At 42.9% G+C, this 25,964-nt stretch overlaps 2 protein-coding genes across 23 annotated transcripts in view; one reads left to right on the top strand and one right to left on the bottom strand.

Annotated features, from left to right (window-relative positions):
• RPN2 (ribophorin II) overlaps positions 1-4,433 on the bottom strand; it is a 49,425-nt gene extending 44,992 nt beyond the window's left edge. For 6 of the 22 annotated variants that reach the window (XM_081560169.1, XM_081560177.1, XM_081560185.1 and 3 more), the window contains exons 1-4: positions 4,395-4,433; positions 3,836-3,997; positions 3,617-3,727; positions 837-1,030 (exon numbers count right to left, since the gene is read on the bottom strand). In XM_081560169.1, the coding sequence (XP_081416295.1) occupies positions 837-1,030; positions 3,617-3,704 (282 nt within the window). In that variant the 5' untranslated portion in view covers positions 3,705-3,727; positions 3,836-3,997; positions 4,395-4,433. Of the gene's footprint in view, positions 1-836; positions 1,031-3,616; positions 3,749-3,835; positions 3,998-4,394 lie in introns of all 22 variants that reach the window. The other 16 variants (XM_081560170.1, XM_081560178.1, XM_081560186.1 and 13 more) reach the window with 4 other exon arrangements.
• A 91-nt stretch (positions 4,434-4,524) lies between these two features.
• Positions 4,525-25,964, top strand: part of MROH8 (maestro heat like repeat family member 8) — a 58,374-nt gene continuing 36,934 nt past the window's right edge. Inside the window, exons 1-7 of the mRNA XM_081552306.1 lie at positions 4,525-4,853; positions 9,330-9,451; positions 11,574-11,719; positions 15,298-15,420; positions 20,601-20,680; positions 21,448-21,592; positions 22,423-22,518. Coding sequence (XP_081408432.1) covers positions 4,525-4,853; positions 9,330-9,451; positions 11,574-11,719; positions 15,298-15,420; positions 20,601-20,680; positions 21,448-21,592; positions 22,423-22,518 — 1,041 coding nt within the window. The remainder of the gene's footprint in view (positions 4,854-9,329; positions 9,452-11,573; positions 11,720-15,297; positions 15,421-20,600; positions 20,681-21,447; positions 21,593-22,422; positions 22,519-25,964) is intronic.

Genomic DNA, 25,964 nt, shown 5'->3' with positions numbered 1-25,964 from the left:
TTCATAAATGAGTGTTGTCTTAAATCCCTAAGTTCATAGTAATTTGTTACACAACTATAGGAAACTGACACACAAGGCTTATGTGAGAAACCTGGCCCTAATTCCCTACCCTAGGCTGTCCACGTTGCTGTAATGAATAAAATGTAAATTCACAATTTAAGACTCTTCCTAAATCCAGGAAAAATTTCAGTCATGATGCATTTTTCCTCATCAAACATCCAAAAAGTATATCAGAATTGCCTGATGCTGTAACTGTCAGTGTTTAATAAAAGTGAATGCTCCCCATCTTGAACTCCTTTAATATTTATTAGCCACACATATGGGGCACTTAACAAGTATAGCCTCACTGTAAGTGAAGTGAAATGAAATGGAAGTCACTCAGTCGTGTCTGACTCTTTGCTACCCCGTGGACTGTTGCCTGTGAAGCTCCTCTGCTCATGGGATTCTCCAGGCAAGAACACTGGAGTGGGTTGCCATTCCTTTCTCCAGGGGATCTTCCCACCCAGAGATCAAACTGCGATCTCCAGCATGCTGGCAGATTCTTTACCGTCTGAGCTACCAGGAAAGCCCAGCCTCACCGTAAAAGTTTCAATAAAAGCTGCAGCAAGTTTCTAAAGGATTTATGACTTGGTCTTCTTTATATTTTACTAAACACCTGGCATGGTCCTAACATACATTAGTCATTCAGAAAAAAAAAAGAGGATCTGTCAGATTGATATAAATATTTATGATATTGGCTTAGCCTTGGGTATTCTCAAATAAGCAAGAGTTAGCTTTGAAGTACACAAAAAGAAGACAGTGAAGGAACGAGGCCACCAAGGCAAAAGTGGTCTCACCTTTACATCTGGCACCTGGGTACCAAGGCTGCTGAGTCCTATGATGGAGTAGAAAGCAGACTCCAAACTTGTGAAAGGGCGGTCCAGCGAGGCTTTCAGTCTCTCCACGTCATGCTTGGTGAGGTAGTGAGTGGGCGTCAAAGCCTGGGCACTGGCTATGATTGTCAGGGCCAACAGGAAGACATTGCTCGAACCTTGGGGGGAAATGATTGTTGAATAAATACACTCCACACTATTCAAAGTTCTATACACAGTTCCAATGATGAGGCGCACCAAGGTCTGGGAACCAAATCATCTGAGGAAGAGTGAGGGAACTGGGAGGTTCCACCCTGGGGAACCGGTGGGCAGTCTTCAAATATCTGAATGACAGTCGTCCCAGCAGCTTCTGGGCATCTAAAGCAAGAGGCTCATCATGCCATTCCCGTCTCAGGTATGTTTGTAGCTCCAATGCCTCCTAGGACAAATCCAAACTCAAGTCCTCATGTGGCCTTGCCTGTTTCCCAGTGGGATCTCTTCCCCGACTCTTTCATCTGTGGCTCTCTGCCCTCCTCTCCGTTCCTCTAACGAGTCGTGTTCCTTCCTACCCAGCTCTTTGGCATGTCTTTTCCTGCTTAATTTCAACTTTCAGATTTCAGGTCAAGTATCTCTTCCTTAAGAAGCCCCCCAGCAGCCCTCCTCTGGATGGGGTCCCAGTTCTATGGTGAAACACAAGGTGTCTGGGGCCAGGTTTAAATCTCAGCTCTGTCACTTCTTAGCCAGGTGGCCATGGCAGTTACAACGTGACCAGTCTATGCCTCAGTTTCCTCAAGTGGAATAATACCAGTGTCCACCTCACGGTTGTTAAAATTACATGCATTAAGTTAGAAAATCTTAATTAGTGGCATGTATATAAATAAGGGTTACATAAATGTTAGCTACTCCTTCTTTTACATTATTGTTGTTGTTTCTATATCCACTCAAAGCAACTTGCAATTCTATGTAGCATTTTTTACAACTAAATTTAGTAATGTCTGATTCCTCTGCTAAACTATAAGCTCCACGAGGACAGAGACTGTTGCTTTTATTCATCCCAGTATTTCCAAGCCTTGCACATGGTAGTACTGAATTAATATTTGCTGAATAAATGGGAGAAAAAAAACAGTCCTCATCTATTATGCCCCAGGAGACAGAGGGAAATGCCAGGAGTCGAACATTTCTACTTTTCATTGGAAGAAAATCCTTTCAAATGGGCAGCTTCAAGAACAGTCTGCCTTCCAAGTAACAGTAATCACAAGGTTAACATTTGTAATTAATGCTCCTTTGCCTATATCATCTACTTCAGTTTGAACTAGAACCCCTTAAGAAAGGTATTTTATAAATAAGAAAGAGAACCAGAACAGCCTAGACACAGCCAATCTTGGACTCAAACCCAGGTTCATCTAAAGAGTTCTCACTCCACTATTTTTGGAAGAATGTTGACGAAGGGATGCCTATATTAGGGATATCAATGTTCATGCTTCTTAAGCCCTTGTATGTATTAAATAACCTAAAGAATGTAAAAACTCTTTAAAAAAACTAGAAAGAGATCTGTAATGTGGATCATCATTCATCAAATGTTTTTGAATAACTACTATGTACCAAAAACTATTTTTGGTGTCAAAAATACAACATGAAAAGGAACAAAAACCCCTAACCTCATGGAACTTACACCCTAGTGGGAAAAGACATGACACAAAATAACTAAGAAACATTATTCATCATCTTAGAAGGTGAAAAGTGCTGTGGAGAAAAATAAAGAATGTAAGGGATATCTGGAAAGAGCTGCAACTTTAAACATGGCAGCCTCTGAAGGCCTAACTAAGAAATAGAGATATTATGTATAAACCTGAGGGAAAAGAAGGAGCAAGTCATGAAGATATCCAGAGGGAAATTATCCCAAGAAGAAAAGCAAGTACAAAGACCCTGAATCTGGAGTGCAGACGGGGCTTTCTGTACTAGCAAGGAGGACAACATGGCTGGAGAGGATTAAGCAAGGGGTGAGAAGTAGGACAAGGCGACAGACACAGCAGAGGTCACACCTGGACGACCCTATGGCCACTTTGGCTTTTATTAAGTGAGAAAATTTTGAGCAGAGGAGTGATCTGACTTAGATTTTAACAGGAACTTTGTGTTGAGAATAAACAATATTGTGCTGAGATTACAGAGGAGCAAGGATAGAAAAAGAGACACCAGTCAAGAGACCACAGCCATACCTCAAGAAAAAAGATGGTGGTGGTCCAAACCAGGGGACCAACTGGTTGAAGTCTGGCTAGAACTCAATTAGAATTGCTGATGCGTGTAAAGATGTAAAAGAGGGATCTAGATACTAATGCTGAATCTCCAGTGCCTTGAATACATGCATGTACTCTCAGTACATTAAGATCTAGTAACTATGACCAGCATTCTCCCAGCTAGACTGTAAGTTCCTCTAATGTAGCATTTGTGCCAGTATCCTGATCTTCCCACCTCATATCAACGAAATTAACCATACAACTTTGGGGACTGTAATCTGAGCACTTAACTTGTGCGGGGTATGCCCACACTATGCTAAAGTACTCTGTGTGCATTTAGTCATTAAATCCTCACAATACCCAAGTCTGTGCGCTTTACAGACTAAGAAACTGAGTCTCAAAAATAGTTACCTGCCCTAAGACAGGTTAACTAGTTGAGAATCAAACTGCAGGAACTCTATTATCCTCAACCTGTCATATAATGGAGCAGAGAACCCACAGATTTATTCATTGTTACCTTGGGCAAGTTACCTGTCTTCTCTGAGATTCCGTCTGTCAAGTGGAAATAATAAAATAGTACACATTTCCCAAGTTGCTTTGAGACTACACGAGGTTGCATCCTGCACAGCGTCCTCTCAGTACCTGGCAATATAGTTCAGCTTACTGAGTGCTTTCTGAGTGCCGCGCACTGTTCTCCACTATGCAGGGAGATGGTCTCATTTAACTCCCATCGTAATTTACGAGACTAACCTATTTAACAGATGAGAAACTGAGGTGCAGAGGAATTAAGTAAGTTGCACAGGGTCACTTTACGAAAACGTGGCAGACCGCAAGTCTGTACCCGGAGACATCTTAACTTCAAAACTCACGTTTGTAAGCTCTCAAAGAGGTGTGATCTTCTCATCCCTCTCACTGAAGAGGAAAGTGGTCCAAAGAAGGACAATTTAGCCAAAAGCTCACTCTTAGGCCACCTGGCCCGGAAGCCCGCGCGAGTCAAATGAATGGGTGAGGCCAGACCGCGAGTTCTCCGCGGCTGCGGTCCTCGGCTGGGTCTCGGGGGGACCCGTAGCCCGCGCCGCACCCACCTCCACCCCCTCCTCCGCTCGCCCGCAGCCCCAACCGCTGGCCAGCCCCCCATCAGACGCTGGACCCCCAAAGAGCCCGAGCTCATGCCCCTGCCCCGCAGGGGAAGAAGACCCCTCCTGGCCGGCCCCCGAGTGGCGAGCACTAGCCTCCCGCGGGCGACGGCCCACTAGCCAAAGCGTGTGGGCCGCTGGACCCCGTTGTTGAGCCCCGCGCAACGCCTCACCCGACAGCGCCATTCCTCCGCGCAGGTCCCACCAGGGCCGGAGCCGCAGGCGGACTTCCGCTCGGGAAGGTGGCTCCAAGAGGCCGCCGGAGGGGACGCCAAGGACTCGCGGCAGACCCCGTGTGCTGGGATGGGCTCCAGGCACAGGTCAGTCCCCGCCGTTCCGCTGGGCCGGGCGGCGCTCACCAGCCGCACAGTGCTGAGCGCGCAGTGCGCCACGGCCCTTTGCGTACAGGTCCGCTTTCCTCCCCCCCCCCGCGCCCCGGCTCACTTGGAACCGACCTCCTCGCAACGGTCCTATTCCGGCAGGCGGTTGGACAAGGCTTCGGGGGGGTGGGCCCCCGACGGGGCCTCCTGTGATTGGCCGATCGCTCTGTCACTCAATCGTCTCTCTGCAACCCGGCCGATTTTAAAGGAATGGAAAGGATCGGGTGGAAAAGGGCCAGCAACATTTAAGCGGTTTGCGGGTTTGTTTGTTTTTTTATAAGAAAATTATGGCAGCTTTCCCTGAAGATTGTTTCGGTTGTTAGTAACTGACCTATAAGTGACTTTGTAACTGATCTGCATCCGTTTGTGTGAGGAGAATATAAATCCCAATGGAAATGACTCGTCTAAGAATTTATTAATTAGGTAACTCAGATTATTGAGCGTTTACGGGATAGCCAGACAGGGTACTAAGCACTCCATGTACCTTGTTTCATTCACTCCTCATCCCCAGTGTGTGAGATATGTACTATTAATATTTCCATTTTATAGAGAAGAAAATTCAAAAAGGTGAACCGGGACAGTCTCACTATAATCTGCTTTTAACTGTTACGAACACAAAGTATTCACAATGCGATATAACTTTTACAACCATTAGTGTCCTGGATATTACCGTCTATCACTGTCCCAAACAAGGAAGAGTCAGTTCTTTCTCTGTTTGATAGTGTGCTATTGTATGGTATACTAGCCATTAAATATGTGTATATTTTAATTTGGATTTAATTAAAATTGAAAATTCAGTTTGTCATTTGTATTAACCATATTTCAAACATTCAGTGACTCCATGTGGCTGGTGGAGATAATACTGAATTACGCACAGTTATAGAGCATATAGAACATTTCTGTTGTCACAGAATATTCTATTGGACAGCACTGATCTAGAATATATAAAGAACTCCTCCAACTCAATACTAAGACAACCAGTGGTGTGCCGAACCCTCATATTGGCTTATGAGAGTCAGCTGTTAAATTTCTCAGGAATTTTGACAAACCACGAAGTCCTACAGGGATGTTGGCAATTTGATCTCTGGTGCCTTTTTTAAAATTGCCAAATTTGAAACAGTCAAATTGTCTAGTCAAAGCTATGGTTTTGCCAGTAGTCATGTATGGATGTGAGAGTTGGACTATAAAGAAAGCTGAGCACTGAAGAATTGATGTTTTTAAACTATGGTGTTCGAGAAGATTCTTGAGAGTCCCTTGGACTGACTGCAAGGAGATCAAACCAGTCAATCCTAAAGGAAATCAGTCCTGAATATTCATTGAAAGGACTGATGCTGAAGCTGAAACTCCAACACTTTGGCCACCTGCTGCCAAGAATTGACTCATTGGAAAAGACCCTGATGCTGGGAAGGATTGAAGACAGGAGGAGAAGGGGACAGAAGAGGATAAGGTTGTTAGATGGCATCACTGACTTGATGGACATGAGTCTGAGCAAGCTCCAGGAGTTGGTGATGGACAGGGAAGCCTGGTGTGCTGCAGTCCATGGGGTTGCAAAAGAGTAGGACATGACTGAGCGACTGAATGAACTGAAAAGTCCTACTGTATAGCACAGGGAACTGTATTCAGTATCCTATAGTAAACCAATGAAAAAGAATAAGAAAAAGAATATATATGTATTTTCAGTATATATCTATATATTCTCTCACGTTGCTGTACACCAGAAACTAACGCAGCATTGTAAATCAACTATGCGTGCATGCATGCTAAGTCGCTTCAGTCATGTCCAACTCTGTGACCCCATTGACTGTAGCCCTCCAGGCTTCTCTGTCCATGGGATTCTCCAGGGTAGAATACTGGAGTGGGTTGCCATGCCCTCCTCCAGGGGATCTTCCTGACCCAGGGATGGAACCCAAGGTTCTTATGCCTCCTGCATTGTCAAGACGGGTTCTTTACCACTAGTGCCACCTGGAAAGCCCATAAATCAACTATACCTAAGTAAAAAATATATAAGTGAAAGGAATTTTTCAAATTGGTTGTTAAATACAGCTATTAGAAGAACTAAATTATATATACTTGAAATAAAGTATATTAAAAACAAAATTCATCATTTCCTAATTATTTTCCTTTATTTTACCATTGTCTGTGCTTTTGTGGTAGCTTGTATCTACTGTATCTAAATGGTGGAAATATTATATCATACTGTGCTACTACACATCTCTTCCCAGTAACATTGGTAGCTTGATTTGGCTGCAAATGGAATATTTATACCATAGAGTCAGCAAATGCTACAAACCAGGACTTGACTTACTGCTTTGTTATTGTGTAAATTTAATGTTGGAGATAATGTTAATCGAGATTAAACTTAAAAATATATCACATTTGTAGATTTTACATTGTAAATAGCACAGAAACTTGAAAATATTTGTCTTGTGTTTGAAAATTATTATCTAATTCAGAAAAGAAGTCACTTTTAAAGTTTCAGTTACATGTTTATTGTTTTTGTTTTTCAGTCCCTAAGTCATGTCTGACTCTTTTTGACCCCATGGACTGCAGCACACCAGGCTCCCCGTCCTCCTGGAGTTTGCTTCAATTCATTTCCATTGAGTCAGTGATGCTATCTAACCATCTCATCCTCTTCCACCTCCTTCTCCTTTTGCCTTCAATCTTTCCCAGCATCAGGGTCTTTTCCAGTGAGTTAGTTCTTTGCATCAGGTGGCCAAAGTATTGGAGCTTCAGCTTCAATATCAATCCTTCCAATGAATATTCAAGACATTTTAGTAGGAGGATAATGATGATAAACAATATCATTAATAAGTGAATGATAGATGGTACTGTGTGATAAACAAGAAAGAAAAAGTAGAAAAGGGTAAAAGGGGTTGAGAGAGGGGCGGTGTTCTGCCTCAGTCTCTTTTATCAACGGAGTAGTATCTCTTACCTATCCATTCACTTCTCATGAGGCTGACAATATGTTGGGTACTGAGGATGAAACCACAGAAATATGTTTCAGGGGCTCCAAAGAGCCCCAGTTCTTTATGTCTCAACACAGAAAGAATTCACTGAGAGGCAATGTTATGGATAAGAAGTGATTTATTAGAATAGATTGGGGGCAGGAGGAGAAGGGGACGACAGAGGATGAGATGGTTGGATGGCATCACCGACTCGATGGACATGGGTTTGGGTAAACTCCGGGAGTTGGTGATGGACAGGGAGGCCTGGCGTGCTGCAATTCATGGGGTCGCAAAGAGTCGGACATGACTGAGCGACTGAACTGAACTGAACTGATTAGAGTAGGATGCTTGTGAGGTTTACAAGCAGATGGGCAGGAGGGTACAGGGCTCAGAACTTACTGCCCTACTGCCCTTATACTCAAAGGAAATGTGGGGAGGGGGAGAAGACAACCTTCTCCCTCATTCTTTAGTGGACCTCAAGCTTCTATCGTCAGCTCCTCCTTCTCCTCCTCTGTATCAGGTGAGGGAATTTTCTCATCTCCACGTGTTCAAACTGGGACTGTCATGGTACAGTGAAAATGAGCAAAAAGATGGTAATGTACATCATAAATGGCAAATCATCTCAGGTTTCAGTATAATGTCACTTTATCCCTTTTTTAGTGTGTGCAGAGGAACATGAAATAGGAATCATTAACTTATTGACTTCATTGGACAGGATGTGGGTCTCATTCCACTATTGTTCTATTGTGCATGGGTATACCTCATGCTTCGATTGCACAGGTTTCTGGGGGTGTTTTTTTTTTTTTTGGCTGTGCTGCATCTTCGCTGCAGGGTGTGAACTTTCTTTAGTTGCTATGCATGGGGGTTCCTCTAGCTGTGGTAAGTGGGCTTCTCGTGCTATGTTGCAAGATCTTCTCTAGTTGCAACACATGTGCTTAGTTGCCCCACAGCATGTAGGAACTTAGTTCCCAGACCAGGGATGGAACCTGCATCCCCTGAATTGGAAGGTGGATTCTTAACCACTGGACCACCAGGAAAGTTCCCTGCTGCACAGTTTTGTTGCTCAGCTTTGTTCTTGGTTTTGTGGTAAGTAAACCTGCTTTCAGAGAAGGCAATGACACCCCACTCCAGTACTCTTGCCTGGAAAATCCCATGGACAGAGGAGCCTGGTGGGCTGCAGTCCATGGGGTCGCGAAGAGTTGGACACGACTGAGCGACTTCACTTTCACTTTTCGCTTTCATGCATTGGAGAAGGAAATGGCAACCCACTCCAGTGTTCTTGCCTGGAGAACCCCAGGGACAGGGGAGCCTGGTGGGCTGCCGTCTATGGGTCGCACAGAGTCGGACACGACTGAAGCGATGCAGCAGCAGCAGCAGCAAACCTGCTTTCTTGAGTGACTGTTAACTTAGGGGTCTCCCATACTTTTTCCATTACTTATGATTCCTTAGTGGGATTACCTATTTAATCACCTACTTTATCCCTTTACTCTATCCATATCAAATATACAACTGTGACCACGTCGACAAGATTTCTTCCCTCGTGGAGTTTATAGTCTGATGGGAGATGGTCAGTAAACAAACACACATGAACTTGATAATTGTAGGTAATAATTAAATACTATGCAAGAAATGAACAAATAAATATGAGACTGGGTAGGGAGAAGCTACTTAATCTAGATTGGTGATCAATAAATGCCTCTCTGAGAAGGGGACATTTAAACTTTCACTTGAGACAAAAGCAGTCCTGAAAAACTAATTTTTCCAATCCCCTCTTCATTCCTAGGATCTGTAGTCGAGAAGAATTAGTGATGCCTTTTGCTTCTGACAGTTATTCAGGAAGTGTGGATTTGCAGCTGGGCAACTTAGAGGATATTGAAAAGCAACCAAGTAGCCTTGAACTTACAGGTGAAATGGGGGAAAGATAAAGTAGTCGGGCTGGGAACAGGGAATCTCTTGTCAAGTCAAGTTGCAGGGTGACCAGCTGTCAACTAGATTTTGACAACGAGTTTGGTTCCTGACTTTAAGACCTTGGAATGTGATTGGCAAAATGAGCTGATATATTATTCTAGGTATATAAAAATCTAAACTTGGTCCTGAAACAGATCATCCTAAAGGCTTGCACAGAGTCTAAGTGCTAGAAGGATTCTGAGAAGGGAGAGGTAGGTGTGGATGGTTGCTGGATTGGGTTACAGTGTAACTATCTTTTATTTATTCTACATTTATTGAGGACCAGTTGCTGGGCATGCAACCATGAACAGGGCCAACGTGATCCTTGCCCTCATAGGATTTGCATTATACTGCTGAAAATGACCCCAAAAATGTAAACAGACAACAAACAAAGTAATGACAAGTTGTAGTAAGCACTATGAAAAAGTTGAACAGCTACAGTGTGTTTGAGGAACTACATTCATTCACTTGTACATTCATTCAACAAATATTTATTGAAGCCCTATTGTTCTCTCAACACTGATCTAGCTGTAGAACAGTGTACTTATAAACAAATGATTGGAGCTCAGTAAATTGTGTGTGATTAAAGGTTGGGGAGAAAGTAATGAGCAGACAGAGAAAGGTTTATTAGCAGCTCAAGGATACTTAGCCAAAATGGGCAAAGAGGGGATTCAGGAAAGGGATCCTGGAGTCGAGCTCTGATGGATGAGTAGGGGTTAGCTAGGCAAAGAGAGGAAGGGAAGGTGGGGAGGGGAAGAAGAAACAGGCAGGCAGAAGGAAAGCCTGTGCAAAGATCATAGGTGAACAGGAACATGGGCTTCCAGTGGACGACAGACACGTGGCAGGCAGTGGGAGAAATGTACAGAAGACAGTAGTCAGGAAACCACTAAGTGAACAAAAGTAGAGAAACCCTCAGCTGATAGGTGTGTTAGGGAGGAAATAGGAAGGCTATTTGCCCAATAGGAATAAGAAATTTGGTATCAGAAATGGAGGAGGCAAGGATATAAAATGACCTGAATCTAGGAAGGCCCAAAGGAAAGTGCTAGGTTCCTCACTGGCAATAAAATAATTTTATTGTATTTCCTCATTTATAAGATACACATCTTCACATTGTAATATTTCTAATCATGATATATTTATTTTATAATCACTGTAATTGGTATGATAGTGTTCCATTTTTCCTGAAAAGTTTGGTTATTAAACAGAACTGGTGTATTTTATAATCTTAAAAAACAAAAACTACATGAAGAGGAAGATGATGCCAGCATAATCCTTGTCACTCGATAAAGAAGGTTGTTATCACCCCCATTTTGGAAATGTAGAAATAGGCCCAGAGAAACTAAGGTTGCATAAAGTCAGAAGAGGCAGAACCGGGATGTGAGCCTAGGCAGACTCTGGAGCCTGTGCTCTTAAAGTATTAGGTTGGCCCAAAAGTTCGTTCAGATGTTTCCATAAGATGGTATGGAAAAACCCAAATGAACTTTTTGGCCAAGCCACTATATCTCAGGTCAAAAAGGAGACATCTCAAGCACTTACTTACTCAGCTACCTGCTCCATTTGGAAAGAGATCAGCAGCATAAGGGGCCACTATCTTTTAAGCTCTAGTCACTTCAGGGTCAAAGACTTTTGAATTTATATAAGAATATCTACCATTTAAGTGGTTACTGGGATAAGTCTTCTGTATGTACTACCTCACTCAGTCCCCAACAATAACCCTGTTTTACTGGTGAGGGATCTAAGCTTCTAAGAGACAGACTAATTTAATAAATGTCATATAGCTAGTAAGTGGTAGAGCCAGGATTCAAACTAGTCTCAGACTGAGAAAAATCCATGCTCTTATAACCCGCCTGCCTCAGCTCAGCCTTAAAGGTGTTTGTAGTTTAGGAGGCCCTTGGAGAACACTGGATTTGTAATTGAGAAAACTGAGACTCAGGAGGGGAAGAGACTTGTCCCAGGTTGCAGAGGAAGTAGGAAAGGTGAGAACAGGACCTGTCTCTTGATGTCCAGGGGTTCTCCCCACTAAACCGTATGACTTCACACAGTACAGAGGCATCACCCCATGTCTTTCTTTTGGTGTTAGACTCGGACATCTTGGAAATCCCTGGACTCCCCAGGGAATCCCTCACAGACACCTCCAGACACCTGACCCACCAAGGCCCCCTCGGTGAAGTCGTTGTTGAGCAGCTGATCCAATCCATCCAGGAGTTTTTTAAAGGTGAACTAAAGGTATGTGCAAGCAATCTTCCAAGTCATTCCAATTATTCATCTACCAAATATCTTAAAATTTTTATATAAATCATTTATACTATAGGCTATAAAATTGATTTATATGTATACTGTCAACTGAAAAAAAAAAAAAGCATAACCTGCAAGTGAAGAATTATGCTTTTTCAGAGGCGTTACTAAGGACTAAAGGGCTTCCCTGGTGGCTCAGACAGTAAAGAGTCCGCCTGCAATGCGAGAGACCCAGGTTAGATCCCTGGGTTGGGAAGATGCCCTAGAGAAGAGAATGGCAACCCACTCTAGTATTCTTACCTGGAGAAGTCCATGGACAAAGGAGCCTGGCGAGCTACAGTCCCTGGGCTCATAAAGAGTTGGATAGGACTGAGCAACTAACACTAAGGTCTAGAGCCTGGAATGACTAGAGCTCTGAGGGGCTGTTGGTAAGGGAGGAATCAGGATAAAAAGGAGTTTTTGATGGGGAAAAAAAACTATGTAGTGAAAGCACCAAAAGATGGACTGCTAATTGCAAAAGCAGACATTTCAAACTAATCATTTTAGTGTGTGTGAGAAGGTGCGGAGCAGCTGCAGTGGCTGATGGCTTGACAGGCGTAGCACCGTTTGTTCACTGAAAGGGCAGGTGGCATTCTTTATCCACAATACTTTTATATTTATTTTTTGTATTTATAATAAATATATTTACATAGTCTTCTAAATTACTTTTATGCTTATAATCACATTTATAAACATTTTAAATTTCCTATAAAAACAAAGAAAACTGTAATAAAAGGTACAGGTTAATCTTCCCTAATCCCCCTAAGATTTAAGTTATCTTAGTTTTCCTCCTAAGATAACTTCTGTTAACATTTTGGTGTATGTACTTTCAGACTTTTCCTTGTGCATAAAATGCATGTAATTATAGAAAAGCACACATCAGAGATAGTGGGAGAAAAAAGAAATTTCTAGGTCAGTAACTTTAGATCTGTATTATCCTACTGAATGTAGTATTCATTACATAAGTGAAACATTCATTCATTCTGTGGGAGCATATAACAAAAGAATTTGTCTTGACCTGGGGGTAGAGGGAGGCATTCCTGAAGAAGTAACATTTCAGCTCAAGTCTAAGGAATGAATAGGAGGAAGTAGAAGAAGTTAAAATTGGAGGTTTGATCTCTGAGTTGGGAGGATCCGCTGGAGGAGGACATGGCAACCAGAATCCTTGCCTGGAGAACCCATGGACAGAGGAGCCTGGCGAGCTACAGTCCATAGGGTTGCAGAGAGTAGGACACAACTGAAGTGACAGCACACACGCACGCATGTTCCAGAAATAGGAAGTGAAACGTTTAACAACTTTGTGGCAGAAAGGGTCAGAGAATGTCTGCTGAACGCAGAGAAGCCGGGCAGGTCTAAATCACAGCGTCCAAGGTCTCTGTCATCTGTCAACCGACCCTTGGGTTATTTCCACGTTCATGTGTGCTCAGCTGTGTCTCACTCCTTTCAACCGTGTGGCCTGCAGCCCACCAGGCTCCTCTGTCCATGGAATTCTCCAGGCAAGAGTACTGGGTGGATTGCCATTTCCTACTCCAGGGGAGCTTTCCGGCCCATGGATTGAACTCATGTCTCTTGCATCTCCTGCATTGGCAGGCAGATTCTTTACCACGGTGCCATCTATCTAACTGTGAATAATGCTGCAGTGAACATGGGAGTACAGATACCTCTTTGAGATCCAGTTTTCATTTCCCTTGAATATATGTACACAGATGTTTGGGGTTTGTGAAAATTCACAAAGTTTTATATTTTCTCTATGTATAATGCCAGTAAAAAAATTTCTTTTAAAGACTTAAAGCCAGAGTGTTGGTCTTCACTTTTGATTTGAACTTTTCTTTATAGTGGGGCTTCCCTGGTGGCTCAGGGGTTAAAGCGTCTGCCTGCAATGCGGGAGACCTGGGTTCGATTCCTGGGTTGGGAAGATCCCCTGGAGAAGGAAATGGCAGCCCACTCCAGTATTCTTGCCTGGAAAATCCCATGGACAGAGAGGAGCCTGGTGGGCTACAGTCCACGGGGTCGCAAAGAGTCAGACACGACTGAGCGACTTCACTTTCACTTTCTTTATAGTTCATGTCAGTAGGGCTCTCTAAAGGATTTCTTTGTAATTAATAAAGGGCTTGTATTGCTGCAGTGAATTAAAAAAAAAAAAAGTCCATTTCCTGCCCTGACCGAAATCCACAGCCAGTCGGGGTAATAGATGAGTAAGAAGGCAACTTTATCACAGTATTACAAATACCACATTAGCAATATATATATATGTGGTTTATGGATACACTTAGAAGGGTACTTGACCCAACTTCAGGAGAGAATGCATGATCCAAGTCTTAAAGCATATATAGATTTCAGTCAGTAAACAAAAAGTGTAGAGAATTGAGAAGGTGGAAAGGCTCAAAAGCAAGAAAGGGCAGCATGAAACTTAACTGGACTAAAACTCAGTATGCTACCAGGCAAGTTAGAAGATGAAATGTCAGAGGTTAGCTGCGGTCACTTTGAGAAGAATCTTGACTTTAATGGGTGCTGTTGAAAAAAGTTTCAGTAGAGAGGGAACTATGTGATCAAATTTGCATTTTATGACATGAAACTGGTAATAGCTGGGTGAATAGATTAGAAGGGGACAAAACTGGAGCAGAGTAACCCAATGTAGGCTTGTTCTACTAATCCAGGTGACAGAAAATCAGGCCATTGCTATATATTGCTACTATTGCCACTTGCTATCCAGAGGGCTTATACCAATTTATACCATCTACAGGCAGGGGAGAAAAGACTGGAAGAAATTTTCTCATGTTATGTAGAATTATTGATGTCTTTTGCTTTCTTCTTAATACCTTATTTTTTTCAAAGTTTGTATCATAGATATTGCTTTTATAATCAGAAAAGGAAATAATACAAAAGATTTTATTCTTCAAATCATAACTTGTATTTTAATAGGAAACAAATACTCAAAATAATGAATTTTTAATGACATCGGGAGAGCTGGAAGTAACAGCATCAGAGGTCGCCTTTAAGAAACTTAATCAGATAGCAGTAAACAGGAAGGGCTTCCCTGGTGGCTCAGACAGTAAAGAATCTGCCTACAATGTGGGAGACCTGGGTTCGATGCCTGGGTTGGGAAGATCCCCTGGAGGAGGGCATGGCAACCCACTCCAGTAATCTTCCTGGAGAATCCCCGTGGACAGAGGAACCTGGCAGGTCTGTCCATGGGGTTCCAAAGAGTCGGACACGGTTGAGCGGCTAAGCACACAGCACACAAACAGGGAAGGTAGGTGGAGACGCAGACTAAAGGTGGATAGAGCCATCATGGAGTACTTAGTAAAATCTAGCTGAGAGGGAAAATGAAGACCCAAACTTAGGCAGGGCCACTGGACAAGGAATTTTATTCCTCTGTAACTTCTTTATTCCTTGTAATAAAATACTAATCTTGGGTTGAATGAGATGTCAGTCATTTAAAACATTCCGAGAAGCTTTTCAGAAGCCCTTTACAATTATCAAATGAGATTATAATGTAGAATTGTGTTATCATTTTCCCACAAACTCAGAGTGAACTTGAGAAGCTGACAGTCCTGAGATCTTTGTCGTCTCTCAGCCGAACTTTACCTTCTGATGAAACCACAGAATCATTCATTCACAGCCACATAGCAGATATTGTGCATCTGCTAAGTGTAAGTATTATGACCTTATCCCAGATTTTTGTGACCATGCAGATTCTGTGACTTGGCTAACAAAATTTTTAGTGGCTTCATTTACGTTATCAATTCCCTCAACTTCTTTTCATGTATTTCTGCATACAGGAGAAATACCCAGGGTACTCCACTAAGATAATCAGCCTTGAAAACCAATTAAAAGAGCAGCAGAAAGGGAAGGAACAGCATTTAAATAAGCAAGCAGTAGATCTGAGGCAGATTCTATAATCAAATGCCTAGGTTCTGTGCCACTTCTGCCTCTTTCTAGCTGGGTGACTCTGGGAAAGTACTGCACTTCTCCATGCCTTGGTATTCTCATCTATAAAATGAGAATAGCTGTATCTATTGGAGTGGCCAAAAATTTTGTTTGGATTTTTGCATATGATGTTATGAAGTTTCTGGCCAACCCAGTACTTTACGTAGCTACTGAGAGCATTAAATAAATAAATGCCAGCCACAGAACATAGTACCTAACACGTATTTCACATTTGAGAAACATGATGGTATCCTTTTTATTGTTGTATTTTGTCCTATTTGTATTTAACTCTAGCCACACTCTGCCACTAACTCATTCATTCATTGCCTTATTAAGTACTTGACAGTTCCAGACAGTGTCCTAGGAACTGAGGCCGCAAAGATATAATCTCTGTTCCTGCAGCCAATCGAGTGTCACAGGGACTATAACAAAAGTTTAAATAAGTCTAGTAAGGGCACAGAGGAGTAAGTAAGTGGTCTGTTCCATGTCAAAGGATCCAGATGTACTTAGACAAGCACTTAACTTTTAAAAAAATTTTTTTAACTGAAGGAAAATTGCTTTACAGAATTTTGTGGTTTTCTGTCATACATCAACAAGAATCAGCCACAGGTACACCCGTAGGTACACAGATTTGTAAGATTTGTAAGGCTGATTAGATTGATGATTAATTTTCAGAGCTGAAGGCTAACCTGCTAACGGATTTGTTAAGTGGTAGGCGTGGTAAAGAATCCACCTTTCAGTGCAGGAGACACAGGAGACATGGGTTCAATCCCTGGGTCAAGAAGATCCCCTGGAGGAGGAGATGGCAACCCACTCCAGTATTCTTGCTTGAGAAATCCCATGGACAGAGGGTCCTGGCAGACTATAGTCCATGGGGAACCAAAGGGCCAGACACAACTGAGTGAGTGAGACCATAGCTATGCCAGACTATATCAAAGATCTTCTGTACCCAGAACATTGTGGTGCTTTGAAAAGAATACAAATTTCCTGGAAGGGTTATTCCTTGCCCTCCAAGCATTTACAGTTAGTTTGGAAGTGACTACACCTCATAAGTAGGTTGAGAAAAATTCCAAGTAATACATCAAGTAGAACAGAATGATATGATGCAGATTTAAGGGTGAGTGAAGCTTTTTACTTGGCTCTACTCCATGGAAAGAGGGTTATATGCAGCCATAGGACTCAGCCAAAATGGCATGATCATGCCACAGTTCCACCTCTACAAAAATTGGCAGGAGTGGGTTGATACATAGTTCAACCAATCAGCTCAGAAGATCCACAAGCAAAAGCACACTGAATTTCCCCATGCTTTGCACCTGGATCTGTCCAGCCAGTAGCAAAATACCTACTGTCAGGCATCAACCCAAGTTTGGGCTGGCAAGGGGTTCAGCCTCGAAGAGTTAAGGAGAGTCGGTGTCCACGAGAAAACTGCAGGGGTCAGTACATCATTGTTCAATACCATGTGCAGGGGCTAAAATAGTGTTGCTCTCAACAACCAAGAGGAGAGGCAGTTCTGAGGAAAAAACCAGGGTCATTCTAAAGAAAGAAGAAGTTTATGGGATTTGCCTGTCTTCTCTTGATCCATGACAAAGCATGGCTTTTCAGTATCCAAATAAAAAGAGCAAAGGAAGCTGAGAGCAGAATATGGAAAAGAAGGGGGAGAAGAATCTGTTACAGTACTTCACCAGGGAAGATTTACAAATAAGCACATGAAAACATGCTCCATCACTATGATTAGGAAAAAGCAAATTAAAACTACAAAAGGGACTTCCCTGGTGGTCCAGTAGCTAAGATGCCACGTTCCTAATGTAGGGGGCTTGGGTTCAATCCCTGTTCAGGAACTAGATCCCACATGATGCAACTAAGAGTCTACATGCCGCAACTAAGACCCAGCACAGCCAAATAAAGAAATAATACATATTTTTTTCTAAAACATAATGAGATTCAACTGTACACCAACTAAACTGGCTAAGATAAAAAGAAAGGTGATACCAAATGTTAGTGAGGAGGATGTGGCACAACTAAGACTCCCACGTACCACTGGTGGGAATTTAAATAGCATAGTCATTTTGGAAAACCAGAAGTTTCTTAAAAAGTTAAATATATACTTACCATATGACCCAGCAATTCCATTCCTAGGTAAAATGAAGCATATGTCCATACAATGACTTGTACACCAGTGTTTTATAGCAGCTCTATTTGTAAAAACTAAACACTGGAAACCACCCAAAGATCCATCAACAGATGAGTGGATCAACCAATTTTGATATAAATACATACAATGGAATACTACTCAGCAATGAAAATGGATGAACTGTTAATACATTGTACAACTTGGATGAATCTCAAAATAATTACACTAAGTGAAAGAAGCCAGATAGAGAATATACTCTGTGATTCTATTTACATGAAATTCTGAAAAATTAAGACTTATCTATAATGATATCACATCAATGCTTTCCTGGAGGTGGGAGTAGAGTGGGGACAGGCAGGAGGGAGAATTTACAAGGTAGCACAAGAGAACTTTTGGGAGTGATCCATATCTTGATCGTGGTGATGATTTCATGCATACATACCTATGTTCAAAATCATTAAATTACATGCTTTAAATATGTACAGTTTATTGTATGTCTGTTACTTCAAAATCAAAAAAGATGTAAACGATATGTGGAGAACTTTAATAGAAAAGAGAAGAACTTTAATAGAAAAGAGAAGAACTACAGTGACAATCGGGACATAAAGTAATGACAAGATTTGAGTGAAATTAATCCAGATAGATCTCCTGATCTAATCTTAAAAGGAAGTGATAAACAGGGTTGAGAGAAAGAACCAGTGAGTAGGGGCTTTGAGGGGTAAATTAGGATCTGGCTATTCGAAGTAGTAATCCTGAGTTATGGCAGAATTATCCATAACCCTGGGGGCTTCTCTTCTTGTGGGATGTAGGCTAATTTGCCTCACAGGCATTTGGGATCTTCTCCAACCCATGTCCCCTGCATTGCAAGGTGGATTCCTAACCAGTGGATAACCAGAAACGTCCTCCTGTTGCAGAATTTAAATGTAGCTGGACTTGTCCGTAATGCCTCTTAGTTTTCCTCTGGCAGCTTGAGACTCCACCCTAATTCTGCCTTGAGGTCCTCCACAAAACCCTACTACTATGTCATCTGGTAAAGAGTATACTCAACATTGAAGAAGCACTATGTTACTTGAGCAACACGGTAAGAAATGGATGAGAATGATGTTTTAGGAAGAGTCTTCTATGATATGAATAATGCATGCTGAAGGAGTACGGAGGATAGACAGTTCACACTAGACTGAACTAATAAGAAAATAATCTGTCCTGTTGTCCAAGTGAGAGTTTGAGCTCCCTGAGGCAGAAGGATGGAGAGGAAAGGGACCTGTTTTAGGAATCAAAGGACACAGTTTCTAGTTCTAGTTCTGTCAAGCACAACCTTTGTGATTTTAGACAAATCACTTTGCTTCTCTGAACCTCTAGCTCCACCTGGAAAATGGAGATAGTAATATCTGTATGGCTTTCATTAAGACCTTTGAAACAAATGCCTCAGTTTGTTACGATTGGTTAAGATTCTTCTTGAGGCAAGCAAGGAAGATCAACTCTGGCTCACTTTAGTTAAAAACAAAGGGATGGGGACTTCCCTGGTGGTCCAGTGGCCTCCCCCTCCCAATGCAAGGGGCCCAGGTTCAACCTGGTCAGGGAACTGGATCCCACAAGCCACAACTAGGAGTTCTCATGCCACAACAAAGACCTGGCCCAGCCAAATAATTACATATAAAATTAAAACCAACAAAGGACGCTGGAATATCTCGCTTAGAGTCTAAGGAAGATGTTTACCTATCAAGCCTCCAAAAGAGCCCATTCCAGGACACCTCCAGGAGTCTCAAAGGCAGAGGCTGCTCTGCCATCACTATGACCCTAACCTCTCCCAGCTCCCAGTCTGTCTGTGTCTGTCATTCCTTAATTCCACATTCTGGGGGAGAGAGGCTGCTTGGCCCAGGCTGGGTCTGTTCTCCACTCCTGCATCGATCGGGTGTATCAGGGGGCAGCATGGTATCATGATGCCAGGACTTCTGGGCATCCCTCCCTCCCTGTGTATTAGAGGCAGCTCCCAGAGAAAGGGTGAGTGCTGTGATTTGGATAGTCACCCCGGGAGGTCCCTGCTACACAAATACTTTACAATCAAAAAGCCTCTCAGCTTCTGATTCCGCATAGTGGTTAGCATAATTGTGAATATATAATAAGCCATTCGTACCTTACTGATTTAAAAAAGAAAAGACATACTGGGTGAAGTAAGCTAGAGAAAGACAAAAGATACAATATCACTTATATGTGGAATCTATAAAAGGGTACAAATTAACTTATTTAAAAAACAGAAGTAGAACCACAGATATAGAAAACAAACTTATGGTATCAGAGGATGAAAGGGAAGAGGATTGGGAAGATTCCCTGGAGGAGGGCATGGAAACCCACTCCAGTATTCTTGCTTGGAAAATCCCATGAACAGAGAACCCTGATGGGCTACAATCCATCGGGTTGCAAAGAGTTGGACACGACTAAAGCGACTGAGCACACACGCACTGAGTATTATGAACTAGCTCAATTAATTCTCACAACCAACTTATGAAGGTAAATAGTACTGTTATCTTGTTTTACAGATAAGGAAACTGAGGTACAGGCAGGTATCCGCTCAAACAGCTAGTAGGAGGCAGAGCCAGGCCTCAGAGACTAAACTCCTACCCTGGCCACAGTCCTGTTGCCAGCCTGGTGGAACCCAGGAGCAGGCCCGCCAGAGGACCTGCCGTGGTTCTTCCAGGCTATTTACGTCTCCCGCCATCTGGCCTAATGGCTCGGCCCATTCTCGACTCTAAAGTTCTTTCCCTCTCACTGCAGACGCTGGTGGAGGAGGAGCCCCTGCAGTCTCTCTTCAGCCCTGTGCTCCAGGAGGTCTTTATCACCATCACTGACTTCAGGTGAGGCCTGCGTGCCCCCTATGCGTGCATCCTGCTTCCTCATTCAGGGCCAGTGCCGAAGCCAACAGACATGCTTCCTATTTTTAACTCCTGAAAACGATTTAGAAAGAGAAGGGCAAGTCAAATCCATGTTTCTTTGTAAGAAGTTGGCTTTCATGTGTGCGCCCATCTGTATCTCAAAGACCTACTAGAACCTCTGTGGAGCTCGGTTGTGTCCAGAGTATATTCAGTGGAAAGATATTCCCATATATGCTTCATGACAGCAGAAGTCCATGGCCTGAGAAATTTGGAAGGGCTGTCTGCTATTTACCTCTCTTAGAAATTAGTACGGCACATTAACTGATTAAAGGTCCCAAGAAGTCCTGTAGTTAAAAGGTTTTTAAACTTGGGTCTGCCCACCAGTCCCCAAACTCAAAACCAAAAACTAACAAGCATTCAGCACAACACACTTTGGAAAATTGTGGTTTGCTGTATCAGACTCTAGCTGGCTTCCTTCTGTGGTTGAACTGGAGGAAAACCTGAGGAGTCCCTCTTGTGGGTTGGGGAGGGAAAGGAAGGGACCAGGTTGGAGGCTCTGAGCCTGAAACTCCTCCTCTTAACCTTTTGCGAGGTTTGTCCAGACAGACTGACAAGCATGCCATTGGTCTCCTCCATCAGAATGATACACCAAGCCGTCTCTCCTTCCCTTTGGGGTCACTTGAATTCCTGCTTATCAACATCAAAGCAAACTCTTCCCAGCTAGCTATTCCCAAACTGTCTTTTCTTAGTTACCAAGATGTCTACTTGCTGTTTGGTTCTGAAGATCGAGCTGACCTGTTGAGTCTTGTCACCAAAAGTGTAATCGCTCTGCCCTCTATCAAGAGCCTTACCCATCCGCAGGAAATCATGCCAGGTGGATCCTACAATTCAGAGGTAACTCACACCTGGCCAGAATAACTCACCAGCCACAGGGTCAGCTGATCTTGGCTTTTTGAAAGTACGTTCGATTTTTTGGAACTCACCAAAAACCATTTAAGCGAAGCCTAGTGAATAAAATAGGTGGTGCAGCCAGGTGGCGCAGTTGGCAAAGAATCTGCTTGCCAATGCAGGAGACGAATAAAATAGGTTGTTAAATAGTTTTTTTTTTAATTTTATTCCCACTTTATTTTGTTTTATTCCGTTCATTCCTTCTTTTCCTGCTTTTGGCTTTACAATAAGACGGGAACGTTCATATGCCTAGTTTTTCAGTAACATCTTATGGGAAAACCAAATGAACTTGTTGGCCAGCCCTATGCATCAGGTGGCCAGAGAGAGGCTTCCTGATGAGGTGACAGTTGCAGAGAGGGTGTGTGAACATCTCTGGAAGAAAAGGTTCAAGCAGAGAAAAGAGGAAGGGAAAGGCCAAGGCTGGATTTCCTTCTGCAGCTGGTGAACTGGAAGGTGAAGCAGTTGCCAAAGGGGAATTTGTTCTCCTGGGTTTCAAGGTGTCGGAAAGATTCACAAGTCAAGCTTTAAAAGTATGTTGATAACCCATAAGTAATTCTCACATGTAGTGAGAATCAGTTAACTGGGTTCCCAGTAAGACTGAGATGTCCATTTGAAATGAAGATTTATTGTTTCACCTCGAGTCACATAATGCCTGCTAGTGCTTTACCCAAAGGTCCTTCACCTTTGAGTAAGGTCTAAGATAACCAGGAGAGCCTTAAAGTGCACAGTGTGGGAGAACTTCCCGTGGGGTCCTCACTAACCCTGTGCCTTTGCAGTGTCTCTACAGGCAGACATTTCAGGCGTTCGTTGAGATGCTCCAGAGTTTGGTAATAAAAGACCGACATTTGGAAAATCTTGACATCATTTTTAAGGTAAACAGGATATCAGGAGAGAATGGGTAACTATTCCTATTAACTGGTGAAAGTGGAAGAAAAAATATGGAAGGGTTAAGTTTTAGGAGGCAACATAATAGGCGAGTATGGGCTTCCCTGGTGGCTCAGATGGTAAAGAATCTGCCTGCAATTCAAGAGACACGGGTTTGATCTCTAGGTCAGGAAGATCCCCTGGAGTAGAAAATGGCAACCCACTCCAGTATTCTTAACCTGGAAAATTCCATGGACAGAAGAGCCTGGTGGGCTACAGTCCATAAAGAGTCAGACGAGACTGAGGGACTAACACTTTCACTTTTTGTAATAGGTGAGTATCAGCTCTGTGTGTTGAGTCGGACTTGGGTTCAAATTCTGACTCTCTGCCATTCATTGGTTAAGTACATTCAGCAAGGAATCTAATCTCACAGTCTTCACCTTTTAAAAATACTTACCTATTTATTTATGGCTGCACTGGGTCTTGGTTCTTCGAAAGTACAGGCTTTTTCCAGTTGTGGTGAGCAGGTCTACTCTGCGGTGCACGGGCTGCTCACTGAGGTGGCTTCTCTTGTTGCGAAGCGCAGGCTCCAGGTACATGGACTCAATAGTTGTGGCACACAGGCCTAGTTGCCTCAAGGCATGTCAGATCTTCCAGGACCAGAGATCAAACCTGTGTCCCCTGTGTTGGCAGGCGGGTTCTTAACCACTGGACCACCAAGGAACTCTGTCTTCTACCTTTAAATGGAGATAATAATTACTATAAGTATTGAATAAAAGGCCTTCAAAAATGGTTTAAATGCTTGCTATAATTATTCCTTTAAATTATTTTTGCCCATTACTATAGGAGGGCTTCAATCAATGATCAAGAGAACAGAGTCAGCCTCGTGAAGGAGTAAATAGGCAGCTGCCTACCAGGCAAGGTTGTTCATAGCCACCTGCCATCACCTGTACCCGTTCCAGTAGCTGCCATTCCACCAATAGGGTGTTACTCATTGGAGTGCATTCACTGCAGTTCAAGCGTCTTACTCTCTTTCTCCTTTTTAAGATGCAGCTATTCTAGAAAGGGATAACCCTTTAAACTATTTTTAATCATTTGCACCTTTATACAGATGGATACTAACTTTTGCCACAACAGACCTTAATGTTATTTTTCATGCTTGTGCTCAGTCGCGTCCAACTCTTGGTGACTCTATGGACCGTAGCCTTCCAGGCTCCTCTGTCCATGGGATTTTTCCAGCAAGAATACTGGAGTGAGTTGCCATCTCCTCCTCCAGGGGATCTTCCCAACCCAGGGCTCAACCCAGTCTCCTACGTCTCCAGCGTTGGCAGGCGGATTCTTTAGCACTGAGCCACCTGGGAAGCCAGACATTCTTTCTCATCCCTCTTCTATTTATACATCAACACTCCAGCCACATTGGGTTTCTCTCATTTACCTGGTTGTGCCTTGTACCTTCCTGCTTTCCTAGCTTAATTCAAACCATTTCTTCTACCTGAAATGCCACCCTTTTTGTTAAGTTCCTCCTCCATGAATCCTTCCCTGACTGTTTCAGGCAGATACAATTTCCCATTCTCAGTTCAGTTCAGTTGCTCAGTCGTGTCCGACTCTTTGCGACCCCATAGACTGCAGCACACCAGGCCTCCCTGTCCATCGCCAGTTCCTGGAGTTTACTCAAACTCATGTCCATTGAGTCCGTGATGCCATCCAACCATCTCATCCTCTGTCGTCCCCTTCTCCTCCTGCCTTCAATCTTTCCCAGCACCAGGGTCTTTTCAAATGAATCAGTTCTTCAAGTCAGGTGGCCAAAGTATTGGAGTTTCACCTTTAGCATCAGTACTTCCAATGAACACTCAGGACTGATATCCTTTAGGATGGACTGGTTGGATCTCCTTGCAGTCCAAGCGACTCTGAAGAGTCTTCTCCAACACCACAGTTCAAAAGCATCAATTCTTCAGCACTCAACCTTCTTTATAGTCCAACTCTCAACATCCATACGTGACCACTGGAAAAACAATAGCCTTGACTAGACGGACCTTTGCTGGCAAAGTAATGTCTCTGCTTTTTAATATGCTGTCTAGGTTTGTCATGACTTTTCTTCCAAGAAGCAAGTGTCTTTTGATTTCATGGCTGCTGTCACCATCTGCAGTGATTTTTGAGCTCAGAAAATAAGGTCTGTCACTGTTTCCCTATCTATTTGCCATGAAGGGATGGGACCAGATGCTGTGATCTTAGTTTTCTGAATGTTGAGTTTTAAGCCAGCTTTTTCACTCTCTTCTTCCACTTTCATCAAGAGGCTCTTTAGTTCTTCTTCACTTTCTGCCATAAAGATGGTGTCATCTGCATATCTGAAGTTATTGATATTTCTCCCGGCAATCTTGATTCCAGCTTGTGCTTCATCCAACCCAGCCTTTCTCATGATGTACTCTGCATATAAGTTAAATAAGCAGAGTGACAATATACAGCCTTGACGTACTCCTTTCCCTATTTGGAACCAGTCTGTTGTTCCATGTCCAGTTCTAACTGCTGCTTCCTGACCTGCATACAGATTTCTCAAGAGGCAGGTCAGGTGGTCTGGTATTCCCATCTCTTGAAGAATTTTCCAGTTTGTTGTGATCCACACAGTCAAAGGCTTTGCCATAGTCAATAAAGCAGAAGTAGATGTTTTTCTGGAACTCTCTTGCTTTTTTGATGATCCAACAGATGTTGGCAAGTTGATCTCTGGTTCCTCTGCCTTTTCTAAATCCAGCTTGAACATCTAGAATTTCACAGTTCATGTACTGTTGAAGCCTGGCTTGGAGAATTTTGAGCATTACTTTACTAGCGTGTGAAATGAGTGCAATTGTGCAGTAGTTTGAGCATTCTTTGACATTGCCTTTCTTTGGGATTGGAATGAAAACTGACCTTTTCCAGTCCTGTGGCCACTGCTGAATTTTCCAAATTTGCTGGCATATTGAGGGCAGCACTTTCACAGCATCATCTTTTAGGATTTGAAATAGCTCAACTGGAATTCCATCACCTCCACTAGCTTTGTTTGTAGTGATGCTTTCTAAGGCCAGCTTGACTTCGCGTTCCAGTATGTCTGGCTCTAGGTTGGTGATTCAGGCAGATGCAATTTCCCATCCTCAAAGCTCCTTAATAGCACATCATTGATTTTCTTTCTTTCCTAAATAGATTTCATAAGGCTAAAAACATACAGAAGTAGTGAATAAATAATTGAATAAAGTTGGATGAAGAGAAAATAAAGTCTAGAATATAAGTACCAATAGAAGCTGGACCACCTGACTCCCTAGATCTTTGTGGTTGTTTGTCATCCCATTACTTTCATTTGCAACCAAAACTGGTTTGTAATTTAAGAAAATGTTTTCAGACGTGGTGGTGACATGTGGCAGACTTCCCAGAAGGCACAGTGGTAGGCCAGTGCAAGAGAGACAGGAGATGCAGGTTCAGTCCGGGG

The sequence above is a fragment of the Giraffa tippelskirchi genome, chromosome 13 (assembly GCF_054371585.1).
Source record: "Giraffa tippelskirchi isolate mGirTip1 chromosome 13, T2T-mGirTip1v1.2.pri, whole genome shotgun sequence".
Lineage (NCBI taxonomy): Eukaryota > Metazoa > Chordata > Mammalia > Artiodactyla > Giraffidae > Giraffa > Giraffa tippelskirchi.
Note: the sequence above shows the minus strand (reverse complement) of the source record. Positions and strands in the feature narration are given on the sequence as shown.